Source organism: Indicator indicator, chromosome 24, assembly GCF_027791375.1.
Source record: "Indicator indicator isolate 239-I01 chromosome 24, UM_Iind_1.1, whole genome shotgun sequence".
Classification (NCBI taxonomy): Eukaryota; Metazoa; Chordata; class Aves; order Piciformes; family Indicatoridae; genus Indicator; species Indicator indicator.
In genome coordinates, this window is record NC_072033.1 from 12,860,757 (window position 1) to 12,882,890 (window position 22,134).

Sequence of the window (22,134 nt, forward strand, 5' to 3'; positions counted from 1 at the left end):
TTGGGGGAAGAAATTGTTCCTTATGTCCAAACTAAACCTCCTCTGGTGCAGCCTGAGCCCGTTTTCTCCTGTCCTGTCGCTTGTTTCTTGGGAAAAAAAACCGACCCACACCTGACTCGAGCATCCATTCAGGAAGTTGTAGAGAGCCAGAAGGTCTCCCCTCAGCCTCCTTTCCTCCAGGCTGAACAACCCCAGTTCCCTCAGCTACTCTTCACCAGCTCTGTTCTCCAGACCCTTCACCAGCTTTGTTGCCCTTCTCTGGGCCCGCTCCAGCCCCTCAGTTGACTCCCCTCGGTTAAACCCGCTCGATTCGCAAATGAGGGGGTGGATTTTTGAGGAAAAGGACTAGAAATATAAGGAAAAGAGTGGGAAAAGCACGAGTTTGTGAGTGTTTGATAGCGAAAACGACCCTCCCGGGTACCCTCCCGTTGGCGAGGGTTCGAGACCGCCCCGACAGCGTGTCCCGGCAGTGGGTCCCCGGGCGCTTTGCGGGCGGTGGGACTTCCCGGAACGGGGCGGCGGGAGGCGGCGGCGACGAGAGGCGCTGACACGTGGCCGCGGCTCGGCTGGGGGAGGGCGGCGGCGGCCGCTGCGATGTGAACCGGCCGAGGCGGAAGGCGCTGCCCGCATGGCCGCGGGTACCGGCGGCAGGAATGTGCCGCTGTGCAGCGCCGATCACGGCGGCATGAGGCGGGATGGCGGCGGGGACCCGTACTGGTCCAGGTAAGGCTGGACCCTCTCCTGCAAAACCGCTGCTCTGCTGGTAGCTCTCTCCCGGGATCCTCCCCGCTCGACATCGCCCGGCCGGTCCCTTCCCGGCCCTGGGACCACCCCGCAGCCTCGGGCAGCGGCAGGAGGAGTTCCCCCCCTCCCCACCTTCCTCCGCCACCTCCTGATGCATCTCCCGGGAAAGGATGCAGTTTTGGGATGGAGAGTATAAGCAGCCTGAGCCGATCCCCGGAGAGGTGCTTTCGAGAGGTGCTCGGTGCTCCCTGCTGGTCCCAGAACCTCCCCTCCCCGGCCCTGGTGTTGCCCTTCGGGGATGCCGGAGGATGGTACCGGGGGACACTGCCCCGTCGCCCTGGGCGGTCCCCGCTGTCCCACTCTGCCGAGACGGTAAAGGAAAGGAGGAAAATACGGAATTTCTGTGAAACAGATAGAGAAAAAAAAAAGTCTTATCGCGCTTATGTCTGGCCTGTAGTCAGTTATTTAAACGCTGAAACCACTATGAGGTTCTTATCGAAGTGTTCCAGTAGGGATGTTTGTACTAGTGGTGAAAATTAATTAAAGTCTGGACTAGTGGCTGGGCAGCTGGTTTGAACTGGTCCTCTAGTGAAGTAATTAAAATCCTTAACGGTACTGTCAAACCACTTGTGGTGACCACTTTAAACAGCAGGGGCATGAGCAAAGGCAGAAGGTTACGTGTTTGGAGGAGAGGCTACGAACCTGGGACTGAACTGGAAGACCCTGGGCAGCACTGGTCCTCTCTGCCACCGTGGGAAAATCATCAAGTACATCCACCCCGGCATCTGCCACTAACCCCATCTGAGGTGGAGTGAGAAAGTGCCTCAGGGCAGTGGGAAGGGGTGGTCGGAGGCTTTTTCAAACTGGGAGCACCTGGACTTGGCTATTTTGCCCCCACGTATTTGAAATTTGGTTCGGTTTAACGCTGCCATGAGGAGGAATTAACAGGCTGGCTGCCCAATTTCCAGGCTGGCATGACCCTGTGGCAAGTCTTTCCAACAGGAGAGTGGAATGACAGGTGCCAGTGGTGCCAATGCACAGGAACGCGTGGCCAGGGGGAGGAATTGTCCTTTCCAGCAGCAATTAGCTGCTGGATAAGTTGAAGTTCATCATCAGTTGCTTCCTACAGTGGCAGCAGACCAACAGCTGTCCCAAGGGAGACTTCTCCTGCAGTCAGAGACCTCAAAGGCTAATAAAACATCTCAGGAGGAAGGGGGTAGGTCTCAATAGCAGACCTCTGGCATTAGAGTTGCTTGAAGTTTTAAGATGCTTTTCCACCAAAAAGTAGTGATGTAAAATCCATCTCTCTGTCTCCCCCTTTCAAACTTTTCCCTAAGTCTTTGTGAAATGGGAGAGGTGGGACAGGAAGATCCTCACACCAAATTTGGCAGTGCTTGGATTAACAGTTGGGCTCAGTGATCTCAGAGATTTTTTTCCAACCAAAGCAGATTTTATAATGAAGTTTTGGTGAAACAAAGTTTACCTTTTGACAGTTTTCCTCTAGAGAAAAAACCCAGCAAACAACAAACCCTCCAGTTTCCCAGATGTCTTTGAAAAATACAAACCATCAATAACACTTTCCAAAACAGAAGAGATGATTTGTTTATCAAGATAGTCATATTTTGAGGTGATTCTGACCATCCTTAAGTGCTGGCAGTAATTGATTGAATCCAGTCCACGCGGAAGAGCAGCAGGACAACCGTAACTCCCATCAGATTGTTGTCTACATTGCAGCAATTCTTGGAACCAGCAATCACCTCCTTGGTGGTTGGTGTAGACCCACACAATGGTTGCAGCCCTTGTTTGGAGAGGTTTTATGGAGGCTTTATGGTCTAAAGTAAACAGGGCAGGTGGAGTGTGGGAATGGGAAGGGGGAAGTGATCCACCAGATCACAGGAGCAGGTTGGTCCAGTTATATAAAATACCTCCTTGGATGGTTTCAGATTGATTCAGTGGACAGTGTTGTTACAGCACCTGCAAATAAATAGCTCTCAGCGTCTCCAAGTAATGAATTATTGCCGTGGAGGCAAGGTTTTATCGAGTGGGGGAAGTGACAGGGGTTCTCCTTTCATGCTCCAACAAAAGACATGCCAGGCAGCCTTCCAAGATCTGTCTGCACTGTCAGTGCAAGGAGAGATAAAGAGTTATCTTGTCAGGTTTATTTTTCCATCTTTGTTCAAGCTGCTGCTTCTTTTGTCCTCCCTTTTTTCAGCTGGCTTTTCCTTCCTCTTCCACTCATCTTCCCTATGTTTTACCCTGTCTCTCCATCTGCCTTACCCAAACTTCTCTGCAGGTTTCCAGTGGCTCCCTTACCACACATCTCCTCTTCCTTTTCCAAGAGCAACACTTGAGGATTTATCTTTGGGGCTTGAAAAAGCTCTTGCATTCGTGTAGCATGTCTGGACATTTAGATAGCACCTTCTTGTGGGGATCTTAACATGCCAAAGCAGGACCTCTTGGGCAGTAGATAGATGTTGTTTAGCATCTCTGTTTTGACTGGGGAAAGACCGAGGCACTGAGGAGGAAAACCTGCTGGTGAAAGGTTACACACAAAGCTACCAGCAGATCCAGCAGCAGACATGGAGATCACATTTTGGATGCTGCCTCCAGGAGAGAAATACAAAATGGAAAAACCACTGTGTCCTGGGAAGCAAATGACTCCTAAACCCACTCTGTATCTCCCAGCCTCTGGCTACATTTGAAGACAAGAGACTATTATAGCAGTTTCTTTAAGCTCCAGAGATAAAAGGAGTTGTACCACCAGTCACAAACTGGTCTCCTGTCACTCTTTGCCTGGAGCCAACAGTCACGTTGCTTTTCTAGGTTCTGATCTTTTGCCAACACAGTGTGGCAGCTTTAGATGTTTTGGGCTTTTAAATGATTTTTTTAATTAATATTATTTTTAATTGTCCAAATTCCTCACCCTGGTTTTAGTTGCTGAGAACTTTTTATCACATGGAAAATATAAGCAAGACACACATTTCATTCCTGGCTGATCCATGTATGCCCTTAGATCAGAGTGCAAAGCACGTGTTTGCATCATTATTTCATCTTCCCACCTCCTCCACCTGGACTTAACAACTATTTCCAGCTCATAGGAGCTGCTGAAATCTAATTTCATCTTTGCTTTTGCCGAAAGCAAGAAATGAAGAGAGGGAATAAACCCAGAGCCACGCTTGCTGAACACCACTTTGTTGCCATCTGTGGCTCTGAGGAGAGAGTTGGTGCACAGGAGGCTGGCAGGAAACAAGCCTCTTTTCCAGGAGAAAAAAAAAAAAAAAAAAAAGAAGCCCTGTGTCCTCTGTGCTGCTCTTGTTGGCAGTTAGATGGTAAATTGGAGAAAAAAAAGCAACAACCCACCTCCTCTAAACCCCAAAGCTACTTTTGGCAGCAACAAATCCCTAGGTTGGTGCTGGTCTGCAGCATGACAAAATTGACTTGAGGAGGTGAGGGGAAATCACCCCAAACCTTCCTCTTGACAAGTGTGTCAATTTTCAAGGGAAGGAGAAATTGTTGTTGGGAAAAACAGAGTAAAGTGAGAGGAGTGTCAAACCAGGTTAAAAATAGCTACCTGGGTGTTATCTCCTTGCTCAGGAGTGTCTGCACCACTGCTGGTTCATGCCATGTCAGTCAGGTTGTGGTTGGTGTTGGAGATTATTGTGAATTAAAGCCACAAGCAGGTAAGCTGAAGAGGGGCTTGCAAAGAGGGATGCTGTCATGGAGAACAGTGATGAGAAGGGTTAATGTCCACAAGCTGTGGTGTGGCAGATGACCAGGGGCAGAGAGACTCACAGACACCAGCTGTGTGTGCTAGTGATGTTCCCCTGGGAGGTGGCCACATGCTTGGGTACCCTGAGTTTGGAGCTGCTGGGCCTCCAGCATGGCTGGGGGCTCACAGGGGCTCATCCCCATTCTGCTCTTGGGTTATTGCTGGGATTGGGGTGTGTCCAGTGCTGGTGGCTGGGATGAGTGAATGGGCTGGGGGCACTAGAGGTGGCTTATCCTGATGTACCCTCCATGCACCTCCCACAGAGCCATTTTTAGTCTCTATTTTTAGAGTAGGGAACTGAAGTAGAAATGCCCTGGGGGTGGGTGGTATGACTCTGCTGATACCTGTGCCCCCCTTAGCCATGGCACATCTCTGATGCAGAGAAGGAGCTGCAGCTCCCATTTCTTCTCCCACTTCCAATTCCAGTTATGGAAAACACCCACAAACTTTGGATATGGCTTCTGGCCAAGAGCTGTTTCTGGAACAGGCTGCTTGTAGTCTTGCTGTCTAACACAGCTCTCTTGCCACCTGAAAGTACCTGATGGTCCAGACTCCTGCCCTGAAGGAAGTACTAAACTGTAATCTAATTGATAACCTCAGCTCCAGCAAGTCTATTTTAACAGTGACCTGCAGTGTCTGCAAACAGACCTGCAGACTGGGGGAAAGCAGAGAGGCAAGTCAAGAGAAATAAAGTTGAATAAATATTTGCTCTGTGGCATCTACAGCAGAAATTCCTCCAGCCTGAAAACACACTGCAAATAAAGACAGCCTATGCTGTTGGCTCTCCTTCCACTGCGGGAAGCCTGGCTTGGTTCTGCCCCTTTGAGGCTCTCAGGCAGCCTTGAAAGTCAGTCTTAACCACCATGCCCAAGGCAGGGGACCTGTTTGCTTGGTGTGAGCCAGGTCCTGGTGGTATCACTGGATACTTTAAAGCAAGGCTGTGACCACCCAGTGACTGGTGCTGCGTTTGGAGGAGGAGAACCAAGGGACAACAGGCAGGGCTGCTGACGAGCAAAACGTCAACCAGGAAGAGTCATTAGGGCTTGAGCTAATTATAGTCTGTCTGGGTGGTGGTTAGAGGTTGAAGAGATAGGAAGTGTTTTCTAGCTGCATGGCTGCCTCGCTTGGTAAAGAGAGTTTTGGTGACATGCAGAAGAGGCTGCACCTGTGATGCCTTCTTGTAAGCAGAAAGGCATGAGAGGTCAGGAGAGCCCAGGCTGGGCAGTCAGGAGCTGTCACCATCATGTGGCACCCAATTAAGTCAGTTAGGTGGCTCCAGACAAGCTCTGGTGATTCATCTGCCCATGGTTTGGAGGTGGCTGCCCCTCCAAACCTCTCACAGAGCTTTCTGTCCCTTGTAGCCAGGGCTCAGCCAGGACCAGCACAGGGTTTTGGGGAGATGCTCGGTCTGTTCCTTGTGCTTGACTCTAACTCAGTTTGGTTATCTCCAGCACAGATTATTTCTACCTCTCTCACCAGAGAAGCCATTAGATGTAATTTATTAACACCCTGCTTCCTGGATGGCTGCTGTTACCTACCCAAATGCTGTTGGATTTGTCATGGTGCCTTAGTTTGTGAAGGAGAGTTTTTGTTTTCCCCCTTTGTGCTAGTCGAGGTTCCTCCTGTAACCTTTGCTGTTGTTGTGCACTGAGCAGAACATTGACTCATCAGCAGCCTCTGTGATAACTATAATTAGGAGAAAATGCATTTACAAAGCTGTTTCCTCTGATGCAAGCACATGATTGTCCTTGCAGGGAAACAATTCTTGCCGTGCTTTCAGGTGGGTGTGGGCAGCGAGGGTTACATTTGACACTCACATTCTTTGAGTGGATTTTCCTAGCTGGCTGTGCTACCTACAGAGCAAGTGGTGGCCTGAAGCTGTCTTTACGCTCCCCACTTATTTTCAGCATGTCTCTAGCAATGCATTTAAATACACAGGGTAAGAATAGAAAAGTATACAATGGAGTAGGAATCAGTGAGAGGACTGAGATCGTGTCATGTACCCAGAGACATATTTAGTGGTTTTGAGAAAGAATAAAAGTCAAGAGAAAAAGTAGTCATTGGAGTTTTGTCCAAATATCAGCTGGGGAGGAGGCTTGTGGGAGAACATCTCTGCTTGGTCCCTTCCTGCTTCTGTATCTGAGCTGAGGTTCCAGTGGTGTCTGGCTTTTGCAGAAAACCATGTGTTGTTTCATGGCTCAGCTCTCAGGCAGCTTGGACATTGCCTGGATAGCCCAGCAGTGTGGCTTGGGTATCTCCCCCTTGCCACCTCCATACCCCTTGTGTGCCCCCAGTGCGTGGACTGAGGGCTTGGGTGACTCTGCTCACTTCATTGAGGGGAGAAAAAAGTTTTGGAGTGCACAGCGTGCCCTCCTGTCCCTCTGCTCTCAAGCCAAAGCTGCTCTGCATCCTGCTCATTGCTTTTTGGCTGCAATCCCTTAGCACCAAACCATGCTCCCCCCACCTGCATCTTCCTTGGCTACCAGCATTGCTGCTCCTGGTGTTTGCTTTTCCTAGCTGTAAACACCCACTGCAGGGGCTAGACCTTGGCAGTAATATAGAAAGCAATGGAGTAAAGCCTAGTTGAGCTGCACAGGTTGTCTTCTTTCCATCTTACACCTTGCACAGCCATTAGGGTGTAGGGCCATGGCAGAGCTGATATCCATCATTATCCATATCCCATCTCATATCCCACTAAAGTTCTGCTGAGCTCCTCAGAAGAACTGCTGGAAGGAGAGGCAGAGCTCAGCCCCACTCCAGGCAGTGGGAAAGCACCTAAAAGGTCTCCCTTTGCTCCAGGGGGAAAATCATAGTTTAGAAAACTCTCTTGGTGGCTAAACAATAGGCAGTGGCTCCACATATCACAGGCTGTGGCATTGTGCTTGGTCACCACAATAGCTTCAGGTTCAGCAGCTCAATAAATCAACATTGTGCTGCTGTAGATAACAGGAGACATTATGGCTCTGGACTGGCCACAGCCCATCACTGCAGGTGCAGAGGCACTGGTTTGGCAGGCATGGGTCAGTCACACCTTGCAGGCATCTGATATCACGTTGTCTTCAGACACCCCTCTGAGGGAGCTCTGTAAACTCTTCCAGCTACTCAAACTCCTGCCCTCTGCCTCTGATGGGGGATTTGTACCTAAACTCCTGCCCATATCATGCTGCTGGGGTTGGTCTCACCTGGACACGTGGCATCCAGGAGCCACTGGTTTCTCTCTCCTTTGCTGTTATGAGCTGAAGTTGGTGGAGATGGAGTTGGCTGTGGCAGGCAATTAAAAAACAAATCACCTTTGGGTTTGCAGCAAATTAAGCAGGATTGCTGCTTACCTTCCTCTTGCTGTAAGACCAGAGGTACTCTCAGGGGGTTATCAGCCAGATCAAATGGCTGAGGCAGGTCAGCCCCTGGTTACTTATTAGAAGCATAGAATCATAGAACAGTTGAGGTTGGAAGAAGCCTTTGAGTTCATCAAGTCCAACCACTCACCTAGAGCTCACAATCCCACCACTACTGCTAAGCCCCTACCACAAAACCATGTCTTTCACATCCACACATCTTTTAAACACCTCAGGGATGGGGAGTCCATCACCTCCCTGTGCTGCCTGTTCCAGTGCCTGAGAACCCTTTCTGGAAAGAAATTTTTCCTAACATCCAACCTGAACCTCCCCTGGCACAACTTGAGCCTGTTTCCTCTTGACCTGTCACTTGTTGCTCCTGTCACTTATCCCTGTTGTTCTGTCACTTATTCCTCCAGCAAAGTTCCATAAGATTTTCTAGTTCCTGTCCTATTTTGTACATTTCCATGTGTGCACAGTAATGACAGTTCCAACCTTCAAAGCACCAACTAAAACCCTTCCAGTTCCTCCTGCCAGAGGTTTTCCCTGAGCTGCTGATCTGCCCTGTTGAGAAACAGCAATAATTTCACTCTGGAGGGTACAATTGTCCCATGTGCTTCAGTTCTCATTGTTTCTTTGCCTCCCTCTGTGAGGAGCCATTTGACACCTTCATAAATTGGTTTGTGCTGCGTGGGGTTGACCTGCATTTATCATCATTCCAGTACAGGGAAATAAAAGCTTGGTTTGATTTAAAAAGTGACCCAGGTTAGTTTCCTGCACTGAAGGGGAGGTTGTGTTTAGCAGGGTGGAAAGCACAGAGGTTAATGCCCCAGCACAATGATTTCCCCAGTCAGTTCTGGGGCAGAGAGTCTGTTTGCTCAGTGCTCTGGCCTCTGGGCATAAAAATGACCAAATACAAAGAATACAAATACTGGGTGTTCTCACCCAGCTTTTAACTCCATAATCCACGGGCAAAAGGGAATCCAGGCTGATGTTAGCACGGCTGGGGCAAGGCAGAGGAGTTCTACACCTCAGTGTGGGTCTCTGCTCCAAGAGCAGATTGCTGACTTGGAGCAAGAGGAAATTGCCTTCTCACTTGTTTCCAGCCTGTCTGTTCTGCAGGAGCACTTTTCATGGGGCTGTTAACATGAAATTCAACAAGAGCAAGTGTAGAGTCCTGCACCTGGGGAGGAGTAACCCCCTGTACCAGTACAGGTGAGGGGTTGACATGTAGAGTCCTGCACCTGGGGAGGAGTAACCCCCTGTACCAGTACAGGTGAGGGGTTGACATGCTGGAAGGCAGCTCTGTGGAGAAAGTCATGGGAGTGCTGGTGGACAAGTTTGCTGTGAGCCAGCAATGTGCCCTCATGGCCAAGAAGCAAATGGTCTCCTTGTGTGGCCAGCAGGTGGAGGGAGGTTCTTCTTCCCTTCTACTCTGCCCCAGTGAGGCCACAGCTGGAGTCCTGGGTCCAGTTCTGAGCTCCCTGGTTCAAGAGTGACAGGGAACTACTGGAGAGAGTCTAACAGAGGGTCACGAATCTGCTGAGGAAACTGGAGCATTTCTCTTGTGAGGGAAGAGAGGCTGAGGGACCTGGAGCTGTTTAGCCTTCAAAAGAGCTGACTGAGAGGGGATCTTCTCCATGCATATAAATACCTAAGGAGTGGAGGTCATGAGGATGGGTCTGGGCTCTTTTTGGTGGTGACAGGACAAGGGGCAGTGGGTACAAACTAGAACACAGGAGGTTTCACTTGAACTTAAGGAGAACCTTCTTTACTTTGATGATACTAGAGCCCTAGAGTAGGCTGCCTAGAGAGGCTGTGGAGTCGTCTTCTCTGGAGAGACTCCAAACCTGGGCTCCCAGGCAAACCAGTCTGACCCATAAGTCCTCTCCCATGGATCTACCGGGCAGACCATTCCATCTGCCATTTCCCATCTTCTTCCTCTCCACCCTTGCAGGCCTGAGTCCCGTGTGTGGACGGTGCTGCTGCTGCTGGGGACGTGCCTGCTGTACTGTGCCCGCGTCACCGTGCCCATCTGCGCCGTCGCCCTCAGCACCCACTTTGACTGGGACAAGAAGCAGTCTGGCATAGTGCTCAGCAGCTTCTTCTGGGGCTACTGCCTGACACAGATCATCGGGGGACACATCAGTGACCAGTATGGAAGTTGTTGTCATGTTTTCCTCTGCTTGGGCTTTTTAAAGGCACTTAGCTTAGTTCTGGCCTCTCAGTTCCAGCCGAGTGCCAAGTTTCACCCTGGGACAGTGATGGGCTGGGAGGGTGAAGCATATCCCCATAGAGCTTCTCCCATGGACATAGATGGGCTGGGAGGGTGAAGCATATCCCCATAGAGCTTCTCCCATGGACATAGATGGGCTGGGAGGGTGAAGCATATCCCCATAGAGCTTCTCCCATGGACATAGATGGGCTGGGAGGGTGAAGCATATCCCCATAGAGCTTCTCCCATGGACATAGATGGGCTGGGAGGGTGAAGCATATCCCCATAGAGCTTCTCCCATGGACATAGATGGGCTGGGAGGGTGAAGCATATCCCCATAGAGCTTCTCTCATGGACATAGATGGGCTGGGAGGGTGAAGCATATCCCCATAGAGCTTCTCCCATGGACATAGATGGGCTGGGAGGGTGAAGCATATCCCCATAGAGCTTCTCTCATGGACATAGATGGGCTGGGAGGGTGAAGCATATCCCCACAGAGCTTCTCCCATGGACATAGATGGGCTGGGAGGGTGAAGCATATCCCCATAGAGCTTCTCCCATGGACATAGATGGGCTGGGAGGGTGAAGCACATCCCCATAGAGCTTCTCCCATGGACATAGATGGGGTGGGAGGATGAAGCATATCCCCATAGAGCTCCTCCCATGGACACAGAATCATTCTATGATTTTATAATTCTATGTCCATGGGGAGAAGCTTTATGGGTGTGCTTCTTTTGGATGGGATAGAGTTCAATGAGGCACTGCAGGTTGGTCTGAAAGCAGGTAAGGTCTCTCCATCAACCTCAGCCAGGCTCTCCAGCTCTGATTCAGAGAGGACATGTGTAGTTTTGACTGATGGGATTCCTGGGTCTGGAAACTGCTGCCCTGCCTGTGGGGTAGCATGCACTGAAGGGCTTTGCAGAGGCAAAATCCCCAGCAGACACAGGGACTGGCCACATGATCACTACTGCCTTGATAGTTCCTGCAGAGGGGCTGCCAGGAGAGATCTACAGTCATGTTAGCAGACACTTAGACCAATATAGGTGGTTTTTCACCTGGAAATCATGACAAGGACTTTTATACAGGTGTAACTCTTTTAGTGGAGGCAGTTTTCAGCAATGGTTCAGTAACTGGAATAAAAAAAGCAAACCCACAAGCTTACATGTTAAACTGCTGAAAGAAATTGTGGGTGTAAAGCAGACTTGGTGTTAGAAGAGTGGTAAGTGCTGGTGCTCCTGCAGAGTTCAGAGCTGCTGCTTACCAGGAGCATTTTTTATCCACTTGCAAACAGCTTAAACCCAGAGGTGCTGGACAGCCATTTGGGAGGGTTTCTACCTGCAGTCACTAATCACAAGAAGAAAAGATTTCTCTTTTTTTGCAAGGAATCAATTTATTTTTTCTATTTGATCTGCATAGTCTCTCATTTCAGTTCAGCACCTCCAGCTTTCCCACCCTGTATTCTCATGCAATCTTTTCACCAGCAAGCCCCCATCACAGTTTCCATCACGTCTGGGGAGACCCAGGTGTCTCCATTCTATCATGTGAATTACAAAGCAACTCTCCAGCCAGCTGTAAGGAAAGATCTAAGCAATTACCTGCTCCAGTTCCTTTCCCCAGCTACCCCATTCTTAGTGAGGAGGGCTTTCCTCTGAAATCTTTTGTGAGGAGCACATGCCTGGAAGGAGTCCTTGCAGTGCACCATGCCATTTAATCATCTTCCTTCATAGTTTCCAAGCAAATGCCTGCAAAACCCCAAATAATAACAGGCAGAGCTGATGCAGAAGAGCAGATGGAAGAGAAAATATCATCACTGGTTAAGAAGAGTGGAGCAGTGACAACATCAGAGACCTGAGTGCATCACTGTAGTGGTGTCTGGAGCTGGTGTGTGCTGGGGTTGGATGGAGTTGGTGCTGGTGGCCAGTGTCCTGGTGGCCAGCTTCTTGCTACCTGCTCTAGGGGAGCAGGATGTGGGAAGAGAGGAGGTCAGAGCTAGTCCACAGAGGGCTAAAAACATCTGTAAGAGAAGAACAGGTTTGACTGAAAGGTTGTTCTTGAAAAGCAGGCTGAACTGGGAAGATCACCTGAGTCTTGACTGGGGAACTTTGTCCTTTCACCTTCCTCTCAGTTTTGCTAATGTGTCTTCTGTCTTCCAGAGTAGGAGGTGAGAAAATCCTCCTCCTCTCAGCATCAGCCTGGGGGCTCCTCACAGTCCTTACCCCGCTGCTCACCCATGTCACTTCTGCCCATCTTGTTTTCATGACCTCCTCCAGGTTCCTCATGGGGCTGCTGCAAGGTGAGACTCTTGTCCTGAGCACTGTCTGCCTGCCCAGGGGCTTCCTTGCAGGGGGCCTTGGGTGGTAAATCCAGCTGCAAGTCACATGCATGAGCCCTTCTCTTGTGTATCTGGGCAGTCCTCTGCCTCAAAACTGCCTCCACATCCAGAACTTCCATGGGAAAAAAAAACCCCAGACCTGACATTTCTAGAGAAAGCTGCTGACAGATCATTCCCCTGTAGGAATCTCTCTGCCAGACAAGGGCTGCTGGCTTCCAAAATCCCACCTGATTGTCCACATGTTAAAAGGACTTCAAAGAACTTAGGGAAAATTGGCCCTTGCCAAAACTTTTTGATTATTCGAGGTGATTTTTCCTTCCCTCTTGCTCAGCTGCAGCACTGGAGAACCTTTGGGATAAGAGCATTGGCACTGAGGGGTTTACAGTATCAGTGGTGGCAATGAGATGGGATTGTGGAGGAGGCACAAACAAACCTTTTGTGGTGAAGGAGTCACTTCTTGGAGATTTTATCCCTGTTTTGAATTCACCAAAGGTTTTGTTGCTTTGTCTTGATTTGCTTTGGCTTTGCTGCTGGGGGCACAGGAGCCTGACTGCTCCCTGCCCTGCTCCCTTGCTCCAGGGGTGTACTTCCCGTCCCTGTCCAGCCTGCTGTCCCAGAAGGTCCGGGAGAGCGAGCGAGCCTTCACCTACAGCACGGTGGGGACTGGCTCACAGTTTGGGTGAGTTCAAAAGGCTTTCATCAGTGAGTGACAGTCTCTGGACATCACATGTGACGAAATGCCACTAAATAGTTGGAGGCAAAACTCACAGCCCAACGTACATGTGAACTCCTGAGTCCTTGAGGGTAGCAGCTGTGGCTGAGGAAGCCTCAGGCAGCTGCTGTCGTGCATGTCAAGGATTTATGGGTTTTTTTCCCCTTTCTATTCAAGCCAGACTTTGAAGAGTGTTTGCAACATTTAATTACTATGGGAAAGAACCTGATCCAGGGGGAAAAGCAGGAGTCAGCCTGAGACTGGTCACCTGTCTTCTCTGATAGATAGGGATAATATGACTCCCCCATCTCTGCTAATCTCCAGGTGAACTTCCTCCCTAGATGGAGGGCTTGCATAAAAGCCAAGTAGAAATATTAGAATGCTTAATCACTTCATTTTCCAGTGTACTCATTTCTTTGGCTGATTTATACACTCTGGGATACTTTCTGCACACCAGCAGCCTCATGTTCTGTCCTTGATGAGTCATGTTGCAGTGTAGGGCAGGCAAGCCTGAGGTCCCTTACAGGTTTCTTCTGCCCAGCTGAGGATCCTGAGATGCCACACAGGAAACAGGGCAGGTTTCAGAGTCATAGGGTGCCTGGGCAGACACACACAAGCAGCTGACAGCCCTTCTAAGTGCATTCAGTGACCTGCAGCATCCACCCCAAGAAGCATCTCCCACTGATGTGTGCAGCCCAAAGGCTCCAGCCTTTGTGTTTTCCCTTGCAGGACACTGGTGATTGGTGGTGCAGGATCTCTTCTCCTGGACTGGTATGGCTGGGAGAGCGTTTTCTACTTCTCTGGTTTGCTCACTTTGCTTTGGGTTTACTGCACCTGCAAGTACCTGCTGAGTGAGAAAGGTAACTCCAACCACCTGCATCCCTCAGGCTGCCACCACTGAGGGCTCGAGTGATGCCTCCCAGTTATTTTCTGCACATCCTCTGTGTTTCCAAGATTGAGCCTGGTTTTGCTCAAAGGACTTTTGTTCAGGTGTCTTCTATAATACACATCATCTCTCACCCAGGAACAAAGTTTTGAGCTCTTGCATTGCTGATTTCCTACTTCACATCCCATGCTGGATTAAATTGCTGCTGGGAGTCTGATCTGACTCCTCAGTGCTCCCAAGCACCAGTGAAAACACCAAACAGAGCATGAGCTTCAAAGCGGATTATGCTAAAGCAGGGCAAGATACTTATTCTAAACTAAGAGCATCTACACACAAAGCTTTTAAAAACCAGTTAATCCAGAATATCTCTTCCCAAATAACTGTTTGGGAGTAATTCCATACATAGGCAAACCATTACACATGGATACAGCGTTATTTGTATGTGCATGGTGTTTAGTAGCCCAGCTTAGTATGAGCTGGGGGCGTGCCTGTTGCTGCCAAAATCCAAACCTGGTTCCTGCCCAATATCCAAACCTGGTTCCTATCCAAAATCCAAACCTGGTTCCTGCCCAAAATCCAAACCTGGTTCCTGCCCAATATACTAACCTGGTTCCTATCCAAAATCCAAGCCTGGTTCCTGCCCAAAATCCAAGCCTGGTTCCTGCCCAATACCCAAACCTGGTTCCTACCCAAAATCCACATCTGATTCCTGCCCAAAATCCATACCTGGTCTCTGCCCAAGGGATTTTTTTTGTTAGAAGAGATGTAACAAATGGACAAAGGTGGATGGATAGGGAAGTGTGTGGGTGCAGTGGAAAAAATGTGGTCAGCATAACAAGGTGTTTTCATGAGCATTCTGTGGTGGTATAGCCAAAACCCAAGGGTTAGAAGGAGATTGAAGGTAGTTGTGTAACAGTCTCTGAAGGCTTCCTCCAGCTGCACAGCAAATGACTGATCAGAGCTTTCTTTGTGTGTTTTCCTCCCTGCAGAGCTCATCATCCCCATAGACTATTTAATGAGAGGCCTCTCATTCTCCAAGCAGACCAAAGTTCCCTGGAAGCAGTTGTTTAAGAAGGCTCCAATATGGTATGGAGCATCTTGTTAAACAAGATAACAAATCCCTAGAAAACCCTACACAGCAGCTTCTGCAGCAGGACAGCTCTCAGAGTGCTCCAAAGGGCTGGTGGGAAACATTCTCACACAATCGCTGCTGCAATTAACCTCACCTGAACCTGACTGGATGATGAAGGCAGCAAAGGAATGCGTGGTGTTTCAAGTGGGAAGTCAAAAGGATTAGTTATCCACTCTACTCTGTTCTCTTCCCCTTCTACTCTGCCTTGGTGAGGCCACATCTGGAGTAGTGAGTCCACTTCTGGGCTCTCCAGTTCAAGAGAGAGACAGGGAACTACTGGAGAGAGTCCAGCAGAGGCTACTAAAGATGCTGAGGAGCCTGGAGGATCTCTGTGAGCAGAAAAGGCTGAGAGCCTTGGGGCTTTTGAGCCTGGAGAAGAGCAGCCTGAGGGGGGATCTTCTCAGTGCTGATCAATAGCTAAAGGGTGGGTGTCAAGAAGAAGGGAGCTGTCTCTTTGCTCCTGTGTGCCTTGTGATAGGAGGGGGGGCAACTGGTACAAACTGTAACTAGTGAAGTTCCACCTCAACAGCAGAAAGAATTCTTTGCTGTGAGAGTGCTGGAGCCATGGAGCAGCTGCCCAGGGAGGTTGTGGAGTTTCCTCTGGAGAGATTCCAAACCCAGCTGGACATTGTGATAATGGGCAACTTGCTTTGGGTACCCCTGCTTTAGCAGGGGGGTTGGACTGGATGATTGCCAGAGGTCCCTTCCAACCCCATCATTCTCTGAGTCCATGATTCTGTTACCTATGAAACAAATCTCAGGATGCCATCATGCCTCCATGAGGGATTTATTTATAGAGCAGGATCTGAAATACTGAGTTGCTCAAGTGCCTGTTTCCCACTCAGTGTGACCTGTCACTCCTGATTACTTCCTCTCTGTGGTGTGTTTCCAGGGCTGTCATCATTGCTCAGCTTTCCACAGCCAGCACATTCTTCACTCTCCTCTCCTGGCTGCCAACTTTCTTTAAGGAAACTTTCCCTGAGTCCAAGGTAAGTTGGCTCTGAGACACAGGCACTGCCCCTCTCCATGCAAATGAGGGCATCCTGGGTACCTGCCAAAATGGGCTGGTTGTGGAGGAAGATGATGGTAGAGGGACTTGGGGGAGAGCAGGCTGGGAGCAGGAGGAGGTGGGATGTTTCCCTGCTGGGTTAGGATCCGTTACCCCCCTGCACATGCATTTAGAGACACAATCCCTCCCTCCAGGCAGGCAGAGGCTGGTTTCTCCTTGCTTATTTAGGGATGCTGAAGTGAGGTAGAGCTGGGACAACTTCCCAGTGAAGAGAGGGTTCTGTTTGGGTTCCAAACTGCTTTTCTTCTGAGGAAAGGATGATTTTCAGATGGCAGAGAGCTCAGGACATAATCCTTTTGCAGTTCAGCACCATTCACCCTGGGTTTTCACAGAGTTTTTTAACTGTTATGACATTGCTCAGCTCAGACCTGCCTGCAAAAAATATAATTACCATTGATATTTTGTGCTTGAAAAATACTCTAAAAGCTTCCCTCTCCTCAGCACAAATGATGTTGTCATTTCTCAGAAACTCACCTGGGCTGAGAGCTGACATTTTGCTCTTGCTCTCAGAAACTCAGATGATCTTTCCCACAAAGGCTGTGTCTGGTTTTGGCCATTGCCAGAGCTGCTTACAAATGCCTTCCCATATTACATGTGTAAGGAGCTTTATGGCACACTTGATATTTATATTAAAATGCATTAAACCAGCAAACATATTGTTGTGACAAGCTCTGTGCACCTCTGGTAATGTGCTTGTGCAGCAGCAATTTACCATCTGTTCAGCATTGTATCATGGTGCCCTTATGTAAGGTGCTCCATATAGTGCTCCTGCATCTGCTAATCCCTCCATACATTTTAATAAAAGAGGGCTTGAGGAGGCTTGATTTTAAAGGATGGATGATAATCCCTAACGTAGGACACCTATGGCACCTACTGGTCACAGTCCCTTTCTGCAGGGGAGCTGCCTTCACTGCTGCCTACACAGCTGCCCTCAGCCCACCTGGGTGAAGGTCTCGGCAGGGGGTTTGGCTCACCCAGCTCAGGGTGATGAGCTGTAAGGATGAGAGAAGGTTAGTTTGGTGTGTTGGGATGGACTTGCTGAGCAAATCCAGCTGGTGTTAATAGGCACCAAAGATATCACCTCACAAGTCCCATGGATAACATTTTCAAACCCAAGCCCTGAAGTTTCAAAGGCACTGAAAGATGCAGATAGACCCTGCTGTGGTTTCCAGGAGCAAATGAAACAGGACTGTTCAAAACCAGGATTATCTATCTGCACTGCAAGATGCAGATGGACCCTGCTATGGTTTCCAGGAGCAAATGAAACAGGACTGTTCAAAACCAGGATTATTCAGCTCTCCCACACATCCTGAAGCCAGGCGAGGAACAGAGGGATGTCTCCATGGGGTAACAAGCTCTGAGCAAAGGAAGAGATGCAGGGGTGATGGATGGATGGATGGATGGATGAGAAGGTTCAACCCTCTGATATGAAGCCCAGCCCACACTGATTTCAGCTCCTCATGGGATCTAGGCACCAAAATGCCTCTGAGCAGCTATAATCCAGATGACCAGTAATCATCTGTGATTACAACTGTAGCAAGCTCACTTAATTGAAAATAGGCCAAAGTATGTTGGTAGCCATAACACTCCCTAATCCTGGCTTTGGAGATTCCAGCTCTGTTCCCTCAGCCTCACAGTGACACTGCTAATGAGGCTGAACCTGATGTTGGAAATGTTGCTGTCAGCTTTGCTGGTGACCCCCAGGGCAGGCTAAAATCTGCAGCCTGCCTTCCAGGGCTCTGTGTCTTTCTGCCACCCCACCTTGCTCAACAGTAAACTTTGCCACCTTTGCCACTCTTTCTCAGAGCAGGGTCCTCTCCCCTGGATGCAGGGTCACTGGGGTAGAAGGAAAGGCAACTGAGGTACAAGTGCTACAGCCCTGTGATGTACCTGGCACCTCACAGACCTGGGGCTGGTGCAGGTTGTAGCTGAGAGCTTGCTGTGCAAAGGGGGTAGAGATCCTGCCAGAAGTCCTCATCACTTCATGATTTTTCGCTTCTACAGATAAATATTTGCAAACAGGCTCAGCTCTGACAGCAAAACATCTCTTGATTCTTGCTCCCTTTCAGGGTTGGGTGTTTAATGTAGTCCCCTGGCTGGTGGCAATCCCAACAAGCTTGTTTGGTGGATTTCTGTCAGACCACTTGATCAACCAGGGTAAGAGCTCTTTTGGTTTTTCTTCAGCATTAATTGTATGTGATGTGGAAAGAGGATCTGGGTGGGATGAGGTGGGCTTCTTGATAGGGAGAGACCCAGCAAACAGAAAATGTGAAGTTCTAATACAAAAGCAGAAGGAATACTCCAGCTCCAAATCCCATCCATGTGTTTGGGGTTCCCTTTGATCTCAGTCACAATATTCACCTGGAGATGAAATCTGGCCACCTGAAATCCATTCACCCTCTGGTCTCTTAGCTGGAAAACAAGGAGTACTGGTGAGCTGTGCTTGACTTCAGCTCTCCCTTTCTCTTCCAGGGTACAAGACCATCACCATTCGTAAGTTCATGCAGGTAAGAGTGCTGAAGTCACAGGAGAGACACCTGAGTTTTCTGCTGACCTCTGCTTACATGGCAGACTAGACCTGGTATGGAGCTGGGCTGGAGGCTGTGGGTGGAAAGAGGAAAGGGTTTGTAGCTTTGCAGTCAGTGTGGATGGGAAATGAAATCCAGAGGAAAACCCTGACTGAGGAGCAGGGCATGGACCCAATGCTAACACTGAGCAGAGATTTGTGAGTGATCTAAAGAGGTTTTCTTTCATGGGCAAAGGCCAAGCATACACTGTCATTCTACATGACTCCAAGGATACAGGGGAAATAGCAATACAAGGAAGAAAGGACATTGTAGTGAGGTGGGTGTTGGTCTCTTCTCCCTAGTATAAATAATTGCATGAGAGGAAATGGCCTCAAGTTGCAGCAGCGGAGGTTTAGGTTGGATATTAGGACAAACTTCATTCCTGCAAGAGTGGTTAGGCATTGGAAGAGGCTGCCCAGGGAAGTGGTGGATCCCTGAAGGGGTTCAAAAATGTGTAGGCATTTGGGGCATGGCTTAGTGGGCATAGTGGTGTTGGGTTGATGGTTGGAGTTGATGATCTTAAAGATCTTTTCCAGCTGAGGTGATTCTCTGATTCTATGAACAGAAACAGAAGTGCTGGGTGAGAGCACACACAGCAATATCCTCTGTGCTCCACAACATCTCATCCCTCCAGACAGTCACAGAAAAACACTGGGGACACCAGGGGGGGAAAAATGACTTGAGAAGCACGGGGTGCATACAAGCTCTTGGTGTTACACGAAATGTGCTGTGGGATTTCATCTTCCCTTTCCTCCAGGTCATTGGCTCTGGTGTCTCCAGTGTTTTTGCTTTGTGCCTGGGCCAGACCTCCAGCTTTTGCAAAGCAATTGTGTTCGCCTCGGCCTCTGTGGGGCTTCAGACCTTCAACCACAGGTAACAAGAAGGACAAGGACAGCAGCTGTGGCCCTTCACTCTTATCTCATGCTTGGCATTTTGGGATCTCAGAGGAGGTTGCCTCTGTCCTGGCTGGGGCTTTGTCTGAACATCATCGTGTGGCAGTCCCTGTGAGGCTGGTGGAGCTTAGTGCCTGCTGGGTTGGGAACCGTGCAGGAAGATTTTAGTGTGGGAAGGGCTTGGACTGGCAGGCATTAGGGAGATAAAGCAGGAGGGGAATTGCATTTTGGTTCCTCTGAATGCTTTGAGTTGAATCCTTCTCCTGCTACTCTCAGCCTCTTCCATCCTTCCCTCCTTTCTGCTGCCAGGGCTGTTCAGGATCTTTCCTTTTTTTCTTTTGTTTGACATGCTAAATTTGGTGTAAGTGCTGAAAAAGCAGTCATGCTCCATTAAAAAGCCATTTCCCCCTCTCTGTTTCTCACTAGTGGCATTTCAGTAAATGTTCAAGATCTGGCCCCCTCTTGTGCTGGTTTGCTGTTCGGTGAGGATTGGTGGGGTTTTGGTTGTGCTGAGGAGGTGGTGTGTCCTCTGGTGCTTAATGCTTGGGTGGTGTGTCCTGGGGTGGTGTGTCCTGGGGTGCTTAATGCTTGGGTGGTGTGTCCTGGGGTGCTGTGTCTTTGGGTGCTGTGTCCTTGGGTGGTGTACCCTGGGGTGGTTCATATAGGGGGTGGTGTGTCCTAGGGTTGTGTGTCTGGGGTGTGGTGTACAGGAGGGGCTGTGGGCATTAGGGTTTGGGCAGGAGTAGCTCTGTGCAGTGTCTACTCCATGTGTGCATCCTCAGCTTCTCTCTGTGATACACCTGCCATTGCCAAGTGCTTCCCTGCACCAAGGGATGGGGACAAATGTTGGTTGTCCTGGCCACCAGCAAGGCATTAGCTGTGCATGCAGACTGGGGATTGTGTGGGAGCTCAGATGAAGCCTCTGGTGTCTGTGGGTTTCTAATAGACAATTCCTTTCTTTTCTTTCCAGGTGTTGGAAATACTGGTGGAGCCCTCCTAGGTAAAGCACTTCCCTGCAGCTCATCCTTTCCTGGACAGTCCTCTCCTCGCAGGTGGGCAGGACCCAACTTCAGAGCCTTTGCAATTCTTTCTCTTCTCTTCTCTCCTCCCCCATGCCAGGTGTTGTTTGTGTGTACTTGGCTGGCTACCTGATTGAGACAACTGGTTCCTGGATTTCTGTTTTCAACCTGGTGGCTGCTGTTAACAGCATTGGCCTCTGTGCATTCCTCATGTTTGGAGAGGCCCAGAGGGTGGACACAGATTCTGCATATGTGGACCTCTAGAGATGAGTCCAGCAAGCAGCTGAAGGACAAGAGAGTGTCACATCAATGTGTCATTGTTGCACAAGTGCCAAAGAACATTTTTATTAAGGTGTTTAACATAAAAAAATGTACTGAGACCAGGTCTGAATGAAAACCATGGGAGAAAAGAAATTTAGAGTGCACTTTTTGCTCAGGGCAAAGCTTGATGGCCTGCAGAGCCATCCAGTTCAACATCTCCAGTGAGGATACAGCCTGTGTGACCAGTTTGCCCCAGTCTGTGTCTAGTGGACAAATATCTGTGTGGCTAGAGCAGCTCACCTGCCTTGTCTCCAAAGGCTACCATGGTTTGCATGCTCTGCCTTGGAGCAGTTGCTTGCTGGGGGGAGCTGCTTTGCCATGCCAGGAGTGGGTCCCTCCATGCTCTGCCATCCTGTGACCACAGGAAGGGTGGCCAGCTCTTAGGCTGCCACACAACATGTGTCCTCTGAACTACAATGAAAGGAATAATCCAAGCCAATGTACCTCTGACCTTAACCCTCCCTTGTGTGCCTTCAACTTGCAGTCTGCTCAAGGTAGAAGCCAGGTGGACAAGAGAATAGGTTGTGAGATGAATTCCTTTCTGGCTGGATGTCTACCATGGACCCAGGGACATGAGGTTGTGTCAATGCTGCCATCACCATGCTTGAGCTGAGCTGGAAGGCTACAGAATAGACTGCTCAAACCAGCTGAGCCCATCTTTGCTCACAGCCAGAGCTCAAAGGCTTCCTCTTCTCCTGGGTCACTTTACTCCAGCCCTGAGCCAAGGTAGACCATCTCCAACGTGAGAGCAGAGGAAGGCTGCAGTCACCCTGGTCAGGCTTAGCTAGGCTGACCTCGTGGTATAGGTGCAGCTGAGGGTCCCCCAGGAGCTGCTTTGCCATGTGCTGTGAATGTGTGGGAAGGACAGGTCACATTCCTTGCTGTGGATCTCTACTCTCAAATGCTTTCTCCATGCTTAGACATGTCCTCCATGGGGAAGACTGGATTCCAAAGAGCCTGTAACCAGCAGGCTTTGTACCTGTATTAATCTCAAAGCAAAGTTCTCCATCAGGGATCCATAGTACTGGATGTGGATCCCTGTGGATCAGCTGTATGTGCCTCTGAGCTTGAATGTCTTAAGTTATTTATAAATATTTTTAAATCTAAGTACCAAATTCTTTATTTTATCTACTTTGAGGC

The 22,134-nt window shown here is 49.4% G+C and overlaps 1 protein-coding gene across 1 annotated transcript; it reads left to right on the forward strand.

Annotated features, from left to right (window-relative positions):
* Positions 1–628: 628 nt before the first annotated feature.
* On the forward strand, positions 629–20,937 carry SLC17A9 (solute carrier family 17 member 9). The gene is made up of 13 exons (XM_054392045.1): positions 629–723; positions 9,806–10,003; positions 12,217–12,356; positions 12,975–13,074; positions 13,837–13,967; positions 14,983–15,079; positions 16,018–16,114; positions 18,264–18,351; positions 18,667–18,701; positions 19,519–19,634; positions 20,081–20,136; positions 20,625–20,654; positions 20,774–20,937. Exons 1-13 carry the CDS (start codon positions 629–631, stop codon positions 20,935–20,937), a joined length of 1,347 nt encoding a protein of 448 aa, XP_054248020.1.
* The last annotated feature ends 1,197 nt before the right edge of the window (positions 20,938–22,134 follow it).

Bases quoted from the DNA above. Each gene is read 5' to 3' on its own strand.
- SLC17A9 (XM_054392045.1), top strand. From the start codon at position 629: ATGGCCGCGGGTACCGGCGGCAGGAATGTGCCGCTGTGCAGCGCCGAT. The intron at 724-9,805 runs GTAAGGCTGGAC...CCACCCTTGCAG, and splicing joins GGGGACCCGTACTGGTCCAG to GCCTGAGTCCCGTGTGTGGA. The intron at 20,655-20,773 runs GTAAAGCACTTC...CCCCCATGCCAG, and splicing joins TACTGGTGGAGCCCTCCTAG to GTGTTGTTTGTGTGTACTTG.